At 35.1% G+C, this 19236-nt stretch overlaps 1 protein-coding gene across 2 annotated transcripts in view; it reads right to left on the bottom strand.

Moving 5' to 3' along the window:
• DDX10 (DEAD-box helicase 10) overlaps positions 1-19236 on the bottom strand; it is a 276044-nt gene that overhangs the window by 98394 nt on the left and 158414 nt on the right. For both annotated transcript variants that reach the window (XM_081063872.1, XM_081063873.1), the window contains exons 14-16: positions 17339-17458; positions 14073-14234; positions 3007-3063 (exon numbers count right to left, since the gene is read on the bottom strand). In XM_081063872.1, the coding sequence (XP_080919998.1) occupies positions 3007-3063; positions 14073-14234; positions 17339-17458 (339 nt within the window). The remainder of the gene's footprint in view (positions 1-3006; positions 3064-14072; positions 14235-17338; positions 17459-19236) is intronic.

The raw sequence follows: 19236 nt of genomic DNA, 5'->3' as shown, positions 1-19236 counted from the left end.
GACCTCTATTTCCCAAATTACTAAATATCAGGTACCCAGAAAACATTACAAGTTTCGACTTCATGTTTCTCTTCTACTCCTAACATTGCATATAACATATTCTACTCAGATCTTAGATCTATCTTTTAACAAAAAGTATCAGAATCAGGTCCAATCCAACTTTATTTTACTATACTCAGACTTTAAAGCAATTTTCTTAGGAATTCTTCCTATTTCAGGGAAAAGATAACCACCAACCATCATTTGAGAAAACTCGTATTATCATTAAGCCTTCTCTTTTCCTGGAAATAAAGATAATTCCATTAACTTTTATTCAAATACTTTTTTCCATTTTTCAAAAAAATACTCTGTATCCTCTATGCTCCTCTTCATACAACACATTTGCTGAATGAGGCACAAACAAGGTAGAAAGACAGCTATGTGAGTCCCTTTCTCACGCTTTCAGTTACTATGTACTGATTTCTTAAAATTGCTGTAAACAGGTAAGACTACACTTTCCAGTATAGAAAGTCTGCAAATATCACTTTCTTTCACGACAAAGGCATCATCTGGAAATCTTATAGGTTCAGTGATTGAAGGATGCTCTAGACTGAAGCTGACCAAAAGGGCCTCAGAAGGCACAAACAACAACAAGTCACACAATGATAAATACCAGGTGTGCCCAAAAAATGTATACAAGTGGACACTGGTCAACGTTGTTCAAGCCGTAGTTCGCCGTAATCAGAACTGTCTGGACACTGTTGGTAACCACTGTAAGCACCTCTTGTAACTGTAGAAGTCAAATGTGACTTGTATTCATCTTTTGTTATAGGTATATATTGAGTATTATAATTATAATACAGTTTTCCTTTCTTAAAATGTGTATACATTTTTTTGGCACCCTTGTATATTAAAGAGAAGACAAGTGCACTTTAAAACTATCATTCCATCATTACACACACACACACACACACACACACACACACACACACACACACAAATAGGAAACCTGATCATTCACATTATATATTTCTTCTTAGATATCACTGCTTTACAAAGCCTCTCCAAATAAGATCTTCTGGGTCTATTTCCAAAGGGGCACCTGAAGAGCCATAAAGGCCTTCATCCCCTGTCACTTTCATTTGAAAAGAAGCTGGGTGTAAAGAGGTTGATCCAAGCTAATTCCTTGGGCTTTGTCAATCAGCCTAAATCTGTCACTGCTGCCAGTCCAAAGTGTTCCGAGGACTAGTTGAGTCCTGGCTACAACGCATCCACTCATCCACTCTGCTAATATCACTCTTACAAGAGGGCTGCTATTTCTGAGAACTCAGACAAGGCTGTGAAATGGAGGCAGCTCCACTGTTCAGAGTGATATTAAAACACAGCCCCTGTCTACTGAAAGCTCCTGGCTGAGCAGCAAAGCAATGTCAGCTGCAAAGCCCTTTCTATTTGTTCCCAGTACAACCCTTGGTAGTTATTCAGAAATGAGATGTCTTCTTGAAAATAAACTCCTCCTCCTTTTTCAGATGTCCGGAAACAAACACGTGACAAACAAGGGAGGGGAAGGGGAGTAAAGGGATGGGCTTGGCTAGAGGAGTTCACTTTAGAGATCTGCCCCAATGAAAAAACCTAACTCTGCCAGCCTTTACAGCTTTCTGTTTTGTTTATGTCCCAGCTGGCACAGTATCAAAACCAAATGCATACAACCAATTTATAGAGAAATAAAAGAGGAACAAGAGACAGGCTCAAGAATGAGAGCAATCTCTTATGGCTTAAACCACTATGAAAGATGACGCACACAGTATCAACAAGTATAAAAAATAAGCCTTATTTAGTAATATACACAAATATGCATGAATACGCACAAAGGAAATATCATAACAGGGCTTTCTTTTGGCTCCAGATTATATCTTTCATTTTACAATTTTATATGCAGAAATGAGAGCTTCTTAGTGAACTATAACAGGTTTATTTTTATAGGAACATGCAATACTCATTCATAAATATCAAATGCTTTCATTAGATTTAAGATTTTCTTTTTAAATTTAAATTGTCCCCACTACAGCTCCTAGGATTTAACTTCCATGCCAACACAGTTCACCTCTACATTCTAAAAGCACATATAGAATCCACCACCCGATTTAGCTGTCAGGCTACATACACACACCGCCGCTCTCGTTTTTGGGCACCTTTGAAGACAGAGTGCTATTAAATACTGAATATAAGCAGTCTTTTCATCTTACACTGTACAGTAATTATTTCCCACTTCAGAACTACAGCATGAGTAACCATCTCGGACTTGCTCTCTAAGTGCTATGGGCCGAATGGAAAAAAATGAGAAAGAACACCATGGGCTTACTCAAGGGAGTCAGATCTTCGTCAACTGCCAAGAAGAAATCACAGCTAGTCAGGCACAGCACAAGGAGGTACAGCATGAGAAATGACAGATGTCACTGGGCCCTGGTTCTAGGAACTCACTTCCAGTAAATGTCCTCAGAATGCAGAGGCTGACCCGTTCTCGGTGTCAAACACACCAGATAAAAATTACTGCTGCGCATGGATGGTGTTTACTATTGTACGTATATATTTGAGGGAAATTGTACATATATACCTGTGGAAAATTTCTGTCTACAGAATATACAGTGACAGTGGGAGACAGAGCATTCCCCTAGAATTCTGGGAGTTGAATTAAAGCAACCAATGCTTTCTGTTATCTGTTACCAAGTTGGGTTCACACAGGCCTGGCCCACAGAGTCAACCATCTCCTATATTTAACAGGCACAAAACGTAATAAAAAAAGGTTGTGGAGTAGTAGGGCAAAGGCTAATAAACAAATTTTCTTAGGCATTTTTCATCCTGCATCACAGAGGAAACAAATGAATATAAGAAAGTAAATGACAGGCTCATGTGGACTTAAATCCAATTTGGATGTCATGATGTATAAACATAAAATGCAGGTGGAAAAGAAGAATATTTAAATTCCACTCAATGTTACAAATATTGTCTCATTAAAATACAAACCCTTACCTTTGCTTGTCTCTTATTGGCCTCTCTTCTGGCTTCCCTTTCTTTCAGTCTTTTCTCCTACAGGAAGAAGGGAGAAATTAGCAACATACAGACTTCCATCTATTAGGTATAAATCAGACTACACATTCATAACAGTTTTTTTTAACCCAACAGTTCCGTGATGTTCATTTTTCATACGTGACATTCATTTTTCATTCACTACTGAGTAAATATTTCTGAGACTGACATACATATTCATAATCATTAAGTATGTGTCAAACAGACCTGGATCAAATTCCAATTCTACCACGTACTAGCTGTGCAATTTGGGGCAACTTATTTATATTGTCTAACTCTCGTTTTCTCATCTAAACGTGGAGATAACAGGAGCACATATTTCATAAAATTGGTATAAGAATTATATAAAATAACATACATAAGTATTTAGCGCAATGTCAGGCATATAACTGGTACACAATCGACATTTGCTATTAGACTAAAAGAAGGAAAAATGCAGTATTGACTATTTCCCTCTTCCTCTGTCTAAAACAGAATTTGTAAGAATATGAATTCCTTGGGGTTCTTAAAAAAGTGGCAATATTTTCTCAAACAAAGAAACAATGGAAGATCATTCTTATAAAGCATGTTATTATATTAAAATGCTTTGTAACTTCCACATGACCATAAAATAGCCAGAAAATGCAACATTAACATTTTTTAAATAAGAAAAAAATGTGTACAATTTAAAATTCAAAACAACAAAATGATCCAGTTAAAGTTGAAAATAATTTTGTTTTATATAAAAACCTCTTTTCCTCTTCAAGAATAGTGTTCACATAATTAAAAAGCTATTTTCAATCCAAAGTTCATAGCTAACAATTTTTCTTAATTTTAATGAACTACAAGAGGTCAATGTAAAATGTGAATAAACAGCAAATAATTTTGTTTTCATGAAGTAATATAAAAATGCAGCATGATTCACAATTACATTCAACATACATTCACATGAGAATGAACAAGTTTTCTAAATCTGGGCACTCTATCATTACCATTATGCTTCATATATACATGGCTTTCTCCAGATTCAAAACCCAATCCTAATACATATTCTGAAGACAGACCCAAGGCTGCTCTGTTGCTTATAGCTTTGAGAAGGACAGGCAGTTGCTACTATCCACCTTATCTAGGTTTATAGACTACTTTATGACAAAGTTAGAACATAACTGTTGAAAGTCTCAACGAAGGTTAAATACTAATTAATGCGAACAGGGGAGTCCATAGAGCTTAGAGAGTCACTTTCTATAACTTCAGATTGCACAGTAGGAAAGCTAAATTCTAAATGAAGCTAACAAAAATTCAAATGGTAACTGTGAATATGTCACACCCCTAAAAAAATTCATAATGTCAAAAACTACTGTTTCTGTGATCATTATCCTTTCTCTACAAATGGATATTACTCTGACTTCCAAATAAAACATACAACAAAAATTCAGAACTTGTTCATTGTCCAAGAGCTTAGGAAATGATAGAGCCGGATCCCAAACCTGGGTCTCTGTGTGCCAAGTCTAATGCTTTGTTCCAATACATTATAATAAAAATTAAATGTCAGGGTTTGGAGACTTTAACAGATGTGACTTTAATAACAGAATCAAAATTAAGACCCAGTATTATTTTAACCAGCAGCCAATTAATGCAATAGTTGTTATCACACTCTGTCCCTGAATGGGTTCTCTAAAGAGCTTATGAGAGTTGTTCTGCCACTATAGCAAAATAATCTCAATGTTTCCCCAATTTGTGGGAGGGGAAAAAGGTAATGGACAGCAATTTCTAAACATCTGCACCCAACTTTTTCCATAAAAGTTGGTACAAATTACTGATGTTCTATGAGCATTAGCAGACTAAAAAATAAATGAAAGTAGCAAAATAATATTAAAGAATTCAAAACAACTGATCATAATTATGCTGCTTGAGAGCTGGCTTTAGTTTGTGGATGCATGTGTTTGTAATTTTACCTCTCTTCTCTTTCACACACATACAATTTAGTTCTATCTTCTACAAAAAGAAGTTTTCATGTTTTGGAAGGTAAAATTCAACAAAGCAATACTTTATGTTATTCTATAAAGATGACAGTGATTTTCAAGTGTTGCACTACTTAAATTAATTTTACAACTACAACTGTACAAAATAACAACTAGAAATAAAGTTGTACTTTTATAAAAATGTATCTGTCCGTTAGCACATTATTATCACTATTATTGTTTTCTTACTAACAGTAATAGCTCTGAATTAAGTAACTTGCTCAGTGTCACACAGCCAGTAAGTGATGGACCTAAAACTAAAACTGGGTCTATGCAGCCAAGGACCTCATTGCCTCATCTCCCACACACTTCTACACCCCTCTCTCCTCCATTAGAAAGTTTATTTACCTTTATAGATACATACGTAGTGTTTTTATCTTAATATGTTTTAGATAAATGTTTCATTTCCTTTTATTATTAATAATGGTCTGCTATCACATTGGTCTTTTCATCCTGATAGCATTTTTTTCCTGATAGCATTTTGTGGACATTATTTAATCAATTTTTGCCAGTTTTAACAGATAATTAACCACGTTTTACAGTCACACACATTTTTGTTGTGGTTATTCAGTAGCTGGCCATCTCCCAATACATTAGAGTATTTGAAAATGGTACTTCCAAATTCCAGAGAATAACCTCGATGTGTTCATCAGAAAAACCATTTCTATGCAAGTAAATATAAAATAATCTCTACCGGGGGGCTTTTCATCTAGCAAATTTAATCATTGCAGAAAAAAATGTACTGACAATTTTCCACTACTACTGAACTCCAGCATTAATTCATTATAGTCAATGAAGGATATTTTAAATTTCAGATTTCAGTTGACTATCAGAATTCACATGTGCATGCAGATGGAATAATTCTTTCCTTTTAAGATTTCTGCCACAAGCCTCAGATAGCTAAGAGATACCCCAAATCTTTAAAATATAAAGTGAACATGACTAGAACATGAAATGAAGAGCAATAAAAAGAACATACTTTAAATACTGGGTGAGACAAAAGGAAAATTAGAAAATTTGTAATTCTTATGTTAAAAAGCTATGCTAACACTAACTGGAAAGAGGCAAAAGTAAACATTACTCCTTAAACAGAGAAGAACAGGAAGTAGAATTGCGGTAATGCAAAATTTTAGAAATGGATATAGGGAAGAAAGTATGTTGTTGTTTTTCCTTTATTGAAGCAGGAAAAATATTCTGTCTTGAAAAATAAGTTTATGAATTACAGATGCTATAAATGACAAGACAAACAAAGATAAAAGGTTGGCGGTACAATGACTTGAGGGGAAAAATATAATTGAATTTTATTAGATTCAAACTGAGGTTTCCCCCACCTGCCTTAATTTTATGTGGTTTCAAATGCTTTAAGTCCTTTATTTTCCTATTTCATTTTTGACGATAGATTAGTATGAAAAGCTATTTTATTCCACACAAAAAGAAGGCAACATTTAACTTTAGTTCTGCCTTGCTACAAATGATTAAGTATAAGAGCATGAAATTCAATAATAAAAATCAAATTCACATGGGACAGAACAGAAAAATCACATTTCAAGGTACAAAATATTCCCTTTATAGATGTTATTATACTTCTTTTGGCTTCTCACACACTACAGGTCCTTAGCTGCCAGAAAAGAAAGTGCCATGAAATATGGATTTCATCAGTCGTCAGGACTATATATTTAAACCATATTCATCTTATGGTGATCTTGGAAATTTGTAGATTTGAAAACACAACTTATATTTCAGGAGGTGGTGGAAGCATAACCTATTTGAATGAGTCTCAGGCAACTGTGTCAGTTTGGTAAGGAATTGCGTTCACAGCTGTTAGCCACATAGAGAAAGAGAGGACATCTATCCTTATTTCAGTATTCTAAAAGTCTCTTTCTCAGGGAAGAAAACTGGCTCAACAAAAGTGAGTAAAAGATGGATTTCAAAGATTTTTGATCCTAAAGACACACCTGCCCTCCAAGAACAAAATCTCCATAAATCTAAATCCCTTCCAAGAACTTAGAACACAAGGTTCTCTGATCTGTTACCTATTCTACAGAGTTTCATTTGAACAACATAAAAAAATTGGTCTTTAATACATAAATCTGCAACAACTACAAGAAGGATATGAAGACAGGGAGAAAAATTTACATGAAAACACTGATTCATTAATCAATTCCTTCAAATATTTATACTATGCACCGGCGCCATGGCAGGCTCTGGGGATATAGGGACAGGCAAACCAATCTTCGTAGTCTGTGATCTAATGTTGTCAGACCCTTTAACTCAATTAGTACCAAACTCTTCCCTTGCTTCTCAACCTCAGTCTGTGCAGCTATTAACCATCAATCTAACAGCCACTGCACCTCTCAAAACGCCATATGATGTTAAAAGGAATCCCACAAAACAAAGATCTTAACAAAAATAGATAAACAGCTCAAAGACTTGCCACACACTGATAAGATCTGTAGCTTTGAGTGTCTGTTTCATTTTGGAAGCTAGATATGAAGGAGGGCCCAAGTAAAGATGAACTGAGCATCATAAGATACTATAAGCTCATGAGAAATGAACTAATCAGAAACAGTCTCAGAGACATAGAGGAAAAACTGAGGGTTGCTGGATGGGGCAGGGGGATAAAGGGGAAGGTGAGGGGATTTGAAAGCACAGTCGGTAACCACAAGAATGCCACGGGGGATACAAAAGTCAATTTAGGGAATGTAACCAATAATACTGTAAGGTTTTTTAGGGTATCCGATGGACACTTGTCTCATTACGGAGACCACCTCAGGGATGATGTAGATGCCTGATCACTGCATCTACAGATTGTACACCTGAAGCTGAACAATAATGAATGTCAACTACAATTTTATATATGTGTGTGTGTGTGTGTGTATATATATGTGTATATATATATATATATATATATATATATATATATATATATATAGTTACAAGAAGTGGAGTACAGAATTAGGAATAGAGACAGTGGAAATGTAATGGCTCTGTGCAATGTCAGAGAGGTAGTAGATGGGGGCAAGGGGGTTATCACTGTGTGAGGGACATAAATGATAAATGTCTAACTATTACATTGTTTTGTACACCTGAAACTAATAAAAAAAAAGAAGAAAAACGTCCCAGACAGACAGCTCCAAATTATAGGCAATGGTTCTGTAGTAACAGCATGGCTTCATATATGCATATAGAAGGAGAACTGACTCTGGGTGGTGAACACAATGCAATATATAAATGATATATTATAGAAATGTACACTTGAAACCCATACAATTTTACTAACCAATGTTACCCCAATAAATTTAATAAATAAAAATTTTTAAAAATGTATTCTGGTACTAGTAACTATATATCTCTGCAATGAACCTTCAGTGAAAGGTAATATTAGTATGGGGTCTTAAATTATAAACTATTAACCAAAACACTTTTTTACCCGTACATTTGAGACTAATGCCCTTGCTCTGGAAACATGAACAATTTCCACTATTTGTCATTCCTTCTTCAAAACACTCCATCTCTATTATTATTACCCTCTATACCTTTTTATTCATTGCTTCATAGTTACCCTGTTTTAAGAGAATGCCTGATGGTTTGAGGTAGGTAGAAACACAGATGAATATTAGGTTGGTGCAAATGTAATTGTGGTTTAAAGGGTTAAAATAACTGCAAAAACCGCAATTACTTTTGCACTAACCTAATAGTTAAATACAAAATCTGTAGAGTAACAAAGACCTTGATAAGAGTCCCAGAGCTGCTATTTGTAAGCTTGGACAAATTACTTGACCCTTCTAAGTCGTAGTTTTATTATCTGTAAAATGAGGCTAGCTCACTTATTTCAGAAGTTAATTTTTAGCATATAATACGATACTGATAACATATGTAAAACACTTAGTGCAGGGTCCAAGTAACTAACTGATATGTGTTATTGTTAGTTTACTTATTATCACCATTCCTAAGATACCTGATTACTGCTTCCCTCCTTGACTAGCACATAAATTTATATTTAAGATCACTGGGTTCCATGCCAACTCTATTCTGTCAACAACAAAATAGATTTTCTAAAAGGTTCCTTTAATTCTTTCCTGACTTCCTACTGTTCATGCTAGTAGTAAGCAGAAGCAATGCTGTGCCATCTTTTCAAGCATCCACAGCCACATCTTGACATGCTTATGTTACCTAAACACCCAATCCAAAACGGATAAAGCACTCAAAGGAAATTTCAAGGGAATGAAAGGGAACTTCATAATGAATGCTTCTCTCCACTCTCAGCTGTTACAAGGAGATATTAGCAACCCAAATACAAGTAGTCTTTCAGAGCTAAGAATAATGATACACACCAGAGCAGATTTTTGCTCCATTAAATTAAAATCCTTTCAATAATGTGACCCATGGTCCATCTTTCACAGCTCTGACTGAATTATAGAAAAAAAACATTGTGTCCAAGCAAAAGTAGTGCTTTCGCCTTTATAATTTACTAATGGCTTTATACGCTAAAATTATAGCTTGGGCTATAATTTTACTTCTGATGAATGGTTTCAAGAGGTTCAGCAGAGAAAACAGTAACAGGCATAGTTAAGTACAGTTACTTATGAATTGCCAGGGGCAGCTAAAGAGCGAATGGTCTCAGAAGAAAATGATGCTTAATGGCTACAACGAAGCCTCATGAAGAGAAATAAAGCTAAGTAACCAAAGCAATCACACAAGGGCCCCTAAAGTCCACACGGTGAGTAGCTATGAGTTCCAACAAAAGGGCAGCTAAAATTCTATGCCCAGGGATGCCATAAACCGTACTTTTTCTTTTTGCTATAAACTACTTAAAATTCACATTGCTCGGTTTCTAAATCTTTAGGAGAAAGATATTTACCTGAGTCACAGTACAAGTTACAAAGCTTCAGAACTGCTAGACGAAAATAGGAGTCAAGAACAGTGTAATAGCATGGAGGAAAAACAGGTGGGAAAAAAAGAATAGCCCAGACCGACATTACAAGGACTGAGTGCATATTCAAAACGATGATGCAAAGCTGTTAATTTTAAACAGCAGGAACTAACTACTACTTTCAAACAGAATCACTAAGACTAAATTCACTTATGTATTAAATACCTTTACCTTTTAAACCAAAAATATAATCATGAAATACTTTGAATATACTGAAAGAACACTTCTACATTTATGAAAACTTCTAAAATTGACACATTTTAAAAAATATAGTATGTGTCAAATACAGAATTGTGTTACAGTGTTTTAGGGAGTTTTCACATGTGAAATTCTTTCAGGCACTTTCCTCATTCACAATTCTTCACGTTTTTCTACATGAAGTAGTTTCTTTCTAGGCCCTCATGTTAGTATTTCAAGTAGTCTTTAGGCACATACGATTCTTCTCCATATACTTTCACAGAAATAGTAAAATTATGAGTAATAACTTCACAGGAAACATAATTACATTTGCTAATGATAAAACATGCTAGAAGAACTAAGAATTGTCACTATAGTAAGTAATATACTCAATTAGGAAAAAATACTGTTTCAAAGCCAATAATTTGTTGCAATTAAAATAATCTGTGCAGGATTCATAAGATATTTAATTTTTAAAGTAAAATTTTAGTAACTGTTGGAAAATAAGTGAACAAAAAGGAAGCCTTATTATCAAGCAAAGAACCCATCTGTAAGCAGGGGAAAATCACAAATTAAAATTCCACTTTTCAAACAGGAAGAGAGAATTTTATTCCCAAGCCTTAACAATACACACAGAGCCAAATGATCTCTGGATCATCTGGAATTAACTCCCGTTCCCACGCCCTCATTTTCCAGAATAGCCAAGTGCAGTCCAGACTTCTGACTAGCAATCGCAGGACTAGGAAATGCCACACTCAAGATTCACACTTGGTCTTAGCCAAAAGGCCGAGAAGCGATCACACTCAAGATTCAAACGCAAGGATTCCACAGTACAGTACAATATGCTTTCCACCAAACGTCATGCCAAACGTTAAGACTTGCCATTTAAGAAAATATTTCATATCTTCTAGGCAAAACTCCAGTCCATGGCAGCTTGGTGCATCAGTGATTTGAGCTCCTGTATTATCTTGTGTATATATAGTAATAAACATACTAATTCCAAAATGCTCACAAATGTGAAATTTTCTCTAATTTAATAAACAAATACTTACATATGGGTAATTGTTGTACTGATAAAAATACCAAGAAATCAAATCATATGTGGGTCAAGTAGCACTTACATTAAATATGAACAGAGATAAGATTATTTTAGTTATTTTATTTCCTGTGCTTTTTTCAGGCTACATATTTTTAACATCCAATATAGAAGGCATGCCACCTTGTACAGAATATACCTATTTTATATACAATAACAACCTTTTGTTTTTTTAAAAAAAGACCAAATATCTATTTTAGTTAGAGGTACTGACTTCAAATGAGCAATATATAATGTTCTTGTAATTTCTCTCACACCTTTGTCAGCCCAAAACTGCTCTGTTCAACCTTGCTGTGAGAAAATCATGATAGTTTAAAAATTGCATGATACATTTCAGCAATGGTGCAAAGAAAATTATTTAAAAGCTCCAAAACAAATGAAAATAGAAACATGTAGAACAATTGATATACAGAATACTACCATTAATGTAATAAAGGCAGAAAATAAGAATGTATATTAATCTCTTTATTCTTATTTACATAAAGAAACTGGATCGATACACTAATAATTAATAAAAATAGTTACCTATGGGGTGGAGGTATAAATAATAATGAGAAGTATGGGCAGAAGCAAGACTTCTCAATGTTAAGTTTTTTACAATCTTGATTTTGGAAAAATGTAAATATATATTCACTTCAAAATTTTTAATGGAAAAAATAGAGGTGCAAATCTAAATGAAGAGGAAAAAAGACAAAAAAAAACAGAGGTACAAAAACCTTTTGTGCAGTGACAGAATAGCCATAGTTAAGTATGATTTAATTATAATCTTCCCGAGGACAAAGGAAAGCAAATACCTTAAATATTCTATTTCAAAGCCTAGGGCAGAGCCTAGCATACAAACATGTGTAACCAATGGACAATTAGTCAATTTGAAATTAAGTTTCTAAAGGATACAGAAATGTTATTACACAACATGGACATAGTAGTAACTTCCACACATGGGAGTATATGGGTAAAAAGAAAGACAAGAAATGGTGGGAGGAAACATTATTTTATGTAAACTCTTATTTCTTTCATTGCTATCTACAATTTAAAAACAAAGAATAAAATGTTCTTATGCTCAATCTTCCCCTGGGTAAATACTCCAAGTAGACTATAAGGTGAAACATGACAAGATACTAACACTCTTAATATTATTAAAAATTTTTGTAACACATTATTAATGCCAAATTTTCATTTAAAGTACTATATCCTAAAAACAGCAATGCAGAAAACATTTAGTTCTCTCAATAACATAAATATCCAACAACTGCAACCAGTGTATTGCAAGTTCATTATTTCTCCCTATTTCTGGAATGTTTTTCTCACCATTCATTTCTATCCCTGAAGCTCTATCTTCATCAAATGCTACTATGTTTTCTTATTAATCAAATGTTACTGTAAAGCTGCATCAAATCTTAAAGAAATGAGAATTGCTGCTCTATTAAAATAAAAAAAGTTTATTGGGCCATTAAATAGTTACAAGGTGAAATATAAATAAAAAACCACAAGAATTTTTCTTAGGACACAGTTAATAATGTCCTCACCCAACGGCTTAAGAGTTTCTTTTTTTTATTATTATTATTATTAAATTTATTGGGGTGACAATTGTTAGTAAATTTACATAGATTTCAGGTGTACAATTCTGTATTACATCATCTATAAATCCCATTGTGTGTTCACCACCCAGAGTCAGTTCTCCTTCCATCACCATATATTTGATCCCCCTTACCCTCATCTCCCACCCTCCACCCCCCTTACCCTGTGGTAACCACTTAATGCAACCATATGATTATGTTAACCACATGATTATGGTAACCATATGATTTCACTGACATGTGGTATATAAACCAAAAACAACAAAAGAACAAGACAAACAAATGAGAAAGAAAAACTCATAGACACAGACAATAGTTTAAGAGTTTCTTAACACAGAACTTAGTATTATAGCAGTGATTCTTGGGTACGATACTATATTACCCTGAAATCATTCACTCTCTCAAGGGCATGCTGCAGAAACTTCTTTAAAAATGTAAATCTGTTTTATTTCATTAACTGACATTTATCTAGCAAAATGTCCACTTTTATGGGAATTAAATAGTGAAAGGACAGCAATATCATGAGTAACCTATTTCAGGGATAACAGAAAACTGCCAAGTTTAAGGCCAAAGGGGCACATGCTGATATAGAAGCACTCCTTCTTACAAGGTGTCCCTTTTTTTAACGTATTAAATTTAATCTTACATCCAGTTGAACCTCAACACAATAGTAATGCCGCTCAAATAAGTGAACGGTGAAACAAATTGTGGTACCTACACACAATGGGACACTACTCAGTAATAGGAAGAATGAAGTACTGATATACACAACAGCTTGGATGAATTGACAGAGAATTACGCTGAGTGAAAAAAGCCAATCTCAAAAGCCTATATACTACGTAGTTTCATTTACGAAACATTCTTGAAATCATAAATTATAGAAATGAAACACATGGGATCTCTCTGTATTACTTCTTATAACTACATGTGAAACTACAATTATCTCAGAATTAAAATTTTAATTTGAAAAAATCATTAATATTATTTGGGTCACCTCAACCAAGAGCAGATTTAGATGACATTCTCAGAAACTAGTCAGTATATAAAGCCTCTACCAGCCGAAAGAAGAAGGAATAGATAAAAATGACAAAATAGCCACAGGAAAAAAAATGTTAGAGCAAACAATAAAGAAAGTAATATGGTTATTAATGAATAATAAATATTTAGATATGTACAGGGACATATTACATTTCTCTCAATACTAATTCATGATGGAAAAAGCTTACCCGATGCTTTGCCTTAATTTTCTTCCTATATTCTTCTTTGTCAAATTTGTCCTCTTCTTGAAGCCTTTCCTTTGCTTTATCTAAGTTGATACCACCAGCGTCATCCTCCTCCTCGGTATCCTTCAAGACCGATTTCTGCATTTGTGGCCACTGCTGAACTAACTGCAGACAGGAAAAAGGTTAAGCATGGGACGGGAGACAGGGAACATCAACAGAAAACCATTTCCCTTTGTATGATGAGTTTGAAATGATGCATATACACACTTTGTCTTACTACTTCCATTTCTCAAACTTTCTAACAAACTTTATAATTAAAATGAGCAAGGCACACAAAAGACTGTCCCAGTTAGGATAAAATAATGCTACCATAACCCAATGAGAGCAGGGTTAGAGGAAAACTCCATAAAATAATTAGGAGGAGAAGGTAGTTGCCTTAACGTCATTTCCAACAGTGTTCTTAGCATGTTATATTCCACCAACCTGACTCCAAATGGTCTGCACAGGCCATAGCCAGGCTGCCCAGAGGGCCCGTGCCACACCCAGCTGCCATGGCACCTTGTGTGGATCTCCAACTCTGTACTGGGTTGTCTTACTTTCCTGGTTTTCCTACTAGAAGTAATCTCCTGAAGGATAGTCACAGGTCCTGCTCATGTATTCTCAAAGCCTAGCACAATATCTGGTACACATCAGGTGCCCAAAATTGATTGATGGATCACACATCACAACACATAAAGACTGAAATAACTAAGCGTAGAGGAGAAAAATTGGTTAGGGTTTCACAGGCCTGCTCAGATTTACATGATTTTACACCTAGAGTTTATGGTTAGGAAGAAGGTGACGTAGAAGTCAGAACACTGATAGCGGGAGACATGGTTACGTCTTGGCTTTCTCACTAGCCCACCGCATAATCCTGAATAAATTACTTAATCTCTGGACATCTGTGTCTTTGTCTGAAAAATACGGTTTGTTTGACTCAACAATCTTCTAGGCCTAACACTATAAAACTCTAGAAAATTTAGACAAAAACGATTCTCTTATTTTACCTAAGAAGTGGTTACGAGAGGCATTTAAGTAGCTGCCACTGTTTTTGACAGCATGCTAATGGAAGTTGTAGGCACACACATCACAGGTATTAATGCCTCCTCCACTCTTGTCACCACCACAGTCATTCTTCAAGATGAGATTCCTACAGTCTCAACTTGTGGCAACAAATAGGGGTCACAAATATACTGCATGAGCAGCCATGCAAGCAGTCACTGACACTGAATGAAGAAGCAGTGAGTGATCAGCAGTGAGAATGCCACCCATTGCTCTGACTCCTTACCTCTTTTTCTCTCCAAGTGAAAAAAGTCCAGCCCTCTGTGGGCTGAATAAACAGCAGTGTTTTTTTCAGAGCTTTGTATCAGAAGTTTCAATGTGACTCACAGAGCTCCTATCAGTGATAAGTTTACCTTGAAACATTTTAGAGTTAAGAATTTACACTCACCTTGCAGCTAATTGGTATAATCTGTGCAGTTAAACTTAGTAGCACAGTAAGAAACCTCATTATCCTGACAGTACTAATCTTGTTTTACAGTAAGCATCTGATGTAATACAACTATATTCTAGTTTAGACTGCTTCTCAAGTGCCCACCTCTTATTAGTAATTTCATAGATTCATTAATTATCAATTATGTAGGCTTCCTCTGCAACTACCAACAACTTTGAATTGCACTCATTTTGTTAGTTTTGATTTATAGCCCATGTCACTCCATATTATAAGTGTAAGTCTGGGTTTCTGAACCCCTTCCCCAAAGAAACCCCCAAATCTTTGTTAACTTCAAAATTAAAAGGAAATATACGCCACTGGATATAGACTGCTTAGGCAGTATTTACACAAATAATGATGAAATACCTGATGTGATATATTACAGTTGATATAAAAAGCTCTGTGATTTTTATTGGGGTATTAGACAATGATTCATTTGTGCAACAAACTTTTTTTGAGGGTTTACGAGATGTTAGGCACTGTTCTCAGTGCTGAGGACAGAGCAGTGAGCAGACAACAAATACCTTCCCTCAGACAGCCTGTCTCATTCCCCTGGACTGGAAGAAATGAATAACCTCCAAATAAATGCAGAACAAATCACACAGTAAGTGCTACAGAAACAAACAAAACAGACAGGACGAGGGGAATGAGACCATGGTAGGTGTGGAGTGCTGTGTGCCATGTTAGGATGAGCAAACAAACCCGCAGGTTGGTGAGTAAAACTAAAAGATTCTATTCAGAAGACTCCGCTGTGACAACTATTAGCCATAACTCCTTAGGGAAGTCACTTGACTTTCTGGATGTCCTTCCTCTTTAAAAACGAATTTTTTTAAAGAGGATATTAGTTATATCCTCTTTAATATCAATGTGTAATAGAGTGACCTTTCATGAGCTAGCTGTGAGTGGTAACCCCTCCCCTATTTTATGGGCATCTATTTACACTAAGATCAAGGTAATGGGGAGATGAAAACCAGGCACCTATGTGTCTGAGGCTATTTTAAAGCAGAGAATTCCTCCCACAGCAGGCCAGCAAATAAGAAACATTATCATCACCTCTAAAAAGGAGGAACTGCAAAGCAGAGACCTTTGAATCCAGCAGAAGAAGCTGTGACAAGTAGTTGTTACTATCCTTGTGCTTGTTCCCATAGAATATGGGATGGATACCAGGAAAAGAAAAATCTCATCTATAAAAGCAGAATTTAAAAGTTCAAAACCAACTCTCTTGTTATCACCAAGAAATATCTCAGTTTATAGTCAAAACATTCTTGCCTACAGGTGTATAGTTGACAAAATGTCTACAGTAAACAGTGAAAGGAAATGCTAGTGTGATTTAGAGAGGAATTTTTTTTATCATTAATGAATGTTAAGTTAGCAGGAGAGTCAAACTCTTTATAACTCTTGGAATGTACAGCAATTCCTCACTAAACACCGTCGATATATTCTGCAACATTAAGTGAAACGACCTGTAAACAACCCAATTTACCATAGCCTAATTGATATAAACAAGAGTTAAGCTTCAAGTTAAGCTCATGAAAGGTCACTCTATTACATATTAGTATTATCTTCATTTTTAAAGAGGTAGGAAATCTAGAAAGTCAAGCGACTTACCTAAGGAATAATGGCTAGTAGTTGGTGGTCCTAGCAGGGTCTTCTGAATATCATCTCACCAATGTTATTATGAAAGGAAGTTATTTGAGGACCTGCTGTACCTCAGAAATGAAGCATTTAAGAATCTTACCTCCCCTTCATCAGTAAATGTTATCTTCTTGTTCACTTTAAAATTTCTCTTCATTACTTTTTTTGCTTCTGCAACCTTGGTCACTTTTTTCTTGACAGTGGATTTAGAAGCTTCTTTCTTCTGTGTGAGAATATACAAAAAACAGATGATTAGGTAAATGGGTGCTTTCTATTATCAATTTAACTCTGGCAATACATTGGCAAGATCACTTCTTAAATTATATAAATTTCTAACCACTATGCTGTATTCCTGAAATTAATATAAAATAATATTGAATATCAACTCTAATTGGAAAATTAAAAGGGGGAAAAGGTGAAGGGGAATAAGAAATTCAAGTTTCCAGGTATAAAACAAATGAGTCATGGGGGTGTAACGTACAGCATGGGGAATATAATCAATAATATTGTGTTAGTATGGTACAGTGTCAGAAGGTTGCTGGACTTTTCATGGGGATCACTTCTTTAGGTATACAAATGTTGAGTAACTATGTTGTACGAGGTGTGATCAACAAATACGGTGAATGTTTAAATTTTAAAAACTTATTACAGTAAAAGACACATTGTCATTAATCCCCCACAAAATACTCTCCCCTCGCTTCGAACACACATCCCATCGTTCTTGCCACTTTCTGGAGCAGTTCTGGAATTCCTCTTTCATGAGTGTCTTTAATTGTACTAATGTGGCTGCCTCGATGTCCTGAATTGATTCAAAATGTCTACCTTTCATGGTCATTTCAACTTTGTGGAAGAGCCAGAAGTCGCACGGTGCCAGATATGGTGAATAAGGTGGATGAGGACACAACGTAATGTTTTTATTTGACAGAAATTGCCATACCAGAAGCGATGTGTGACAGGGAGCCTTTCCGTTGTGATCACAAAATATGGTGAATGCTGCCGCCGATTGCCATTCAATGGAAAGGCAGGGATCTTCAATACGGGAAGCGGTGCACTGAACCAGTAACAGTGTGTGACAAATTTCAACGTGTTCAACGCAGTCAGTTTGGGTGTGAGCTATGGTTGAGAGAAGGTGTGTTTTAAAGGGTGCCAGAAATCATCCTTCATCGTGACAATGCTCCATGTCACGCATCACTTCTGGAATATAGCAATTACTATCAAATAAAAACATTACAATGTGTCCTTATTTGCTTTCCACCTATTCACTGGATCTGGCACTGTGCAACTTCTAACTCTTCCCCAAAGTCAAAATAACTCAGAACATGGAGGCAGCCAGAACAGCACAACTAAAGACACTTATGAAAGAGGACTTCCAGAGCTGCTTCAGAAAGTGGCAAGAACAATGGGATAAGTGTGTTCGAAGCGAGGGGGAGTATTTTGAGAGGGATACATGGCAATGTGTCTTTTACTGTAATAAATATTTTTTATTCAAACATTCACCACATTGTTTGATCATACCCTGTATACCTGAAACATAATAAAATTTTGTACATTAGCTATATTTTAATAAAAATCTTTTTAAAAAAGATTGGTGCATTTCATTGTATATAAATTTCTACCTCAAAAAAGAGTCCTGAAAGCAAATATTGAATTTTAGTTCATGCTAAGCAAGTTGAAGTATATGGGAGAAAGTATAATGATGTTGGCAACTTGCTCTGAAACGCATTAAATAAAAAAGGATGACAGATGAATAGATGGAGAATTGCATGATAAAGGTAATATGGTAAAGGGTTAATTGAAGAATATAAGTGGTGGGTATTTTGGTATACAAAAGTATACTTTTTTTTTCAACTTTTCTGTATGTTTGACATTTTTTGTAATAAAATATAAAAGCCAGTTCCAGGAAAGAGAGAAAAAAGTCACAATGCAAAAATGATAAAAACTGTCAGAACGGAATACAGATTAGTCAGAAAAACAATCCTGCAGAGTGGAATCTTGAAGTAA

Source organism: Rhinolophus hipposideros (genome assembly GCF_964194185.1).
Source record: "Rhinolophus hipposideros genome assembly, chromosome: 10".
NCBI lineage: Eukaryota > Metazoa > Chordata > Mammalia > Chiroptera > Rhinolophidae > Rhinolophus > Rhinolophus hipposideros.
This window is presented reverse-complemented; position numbering and strand designations above follow the sequence as displayed.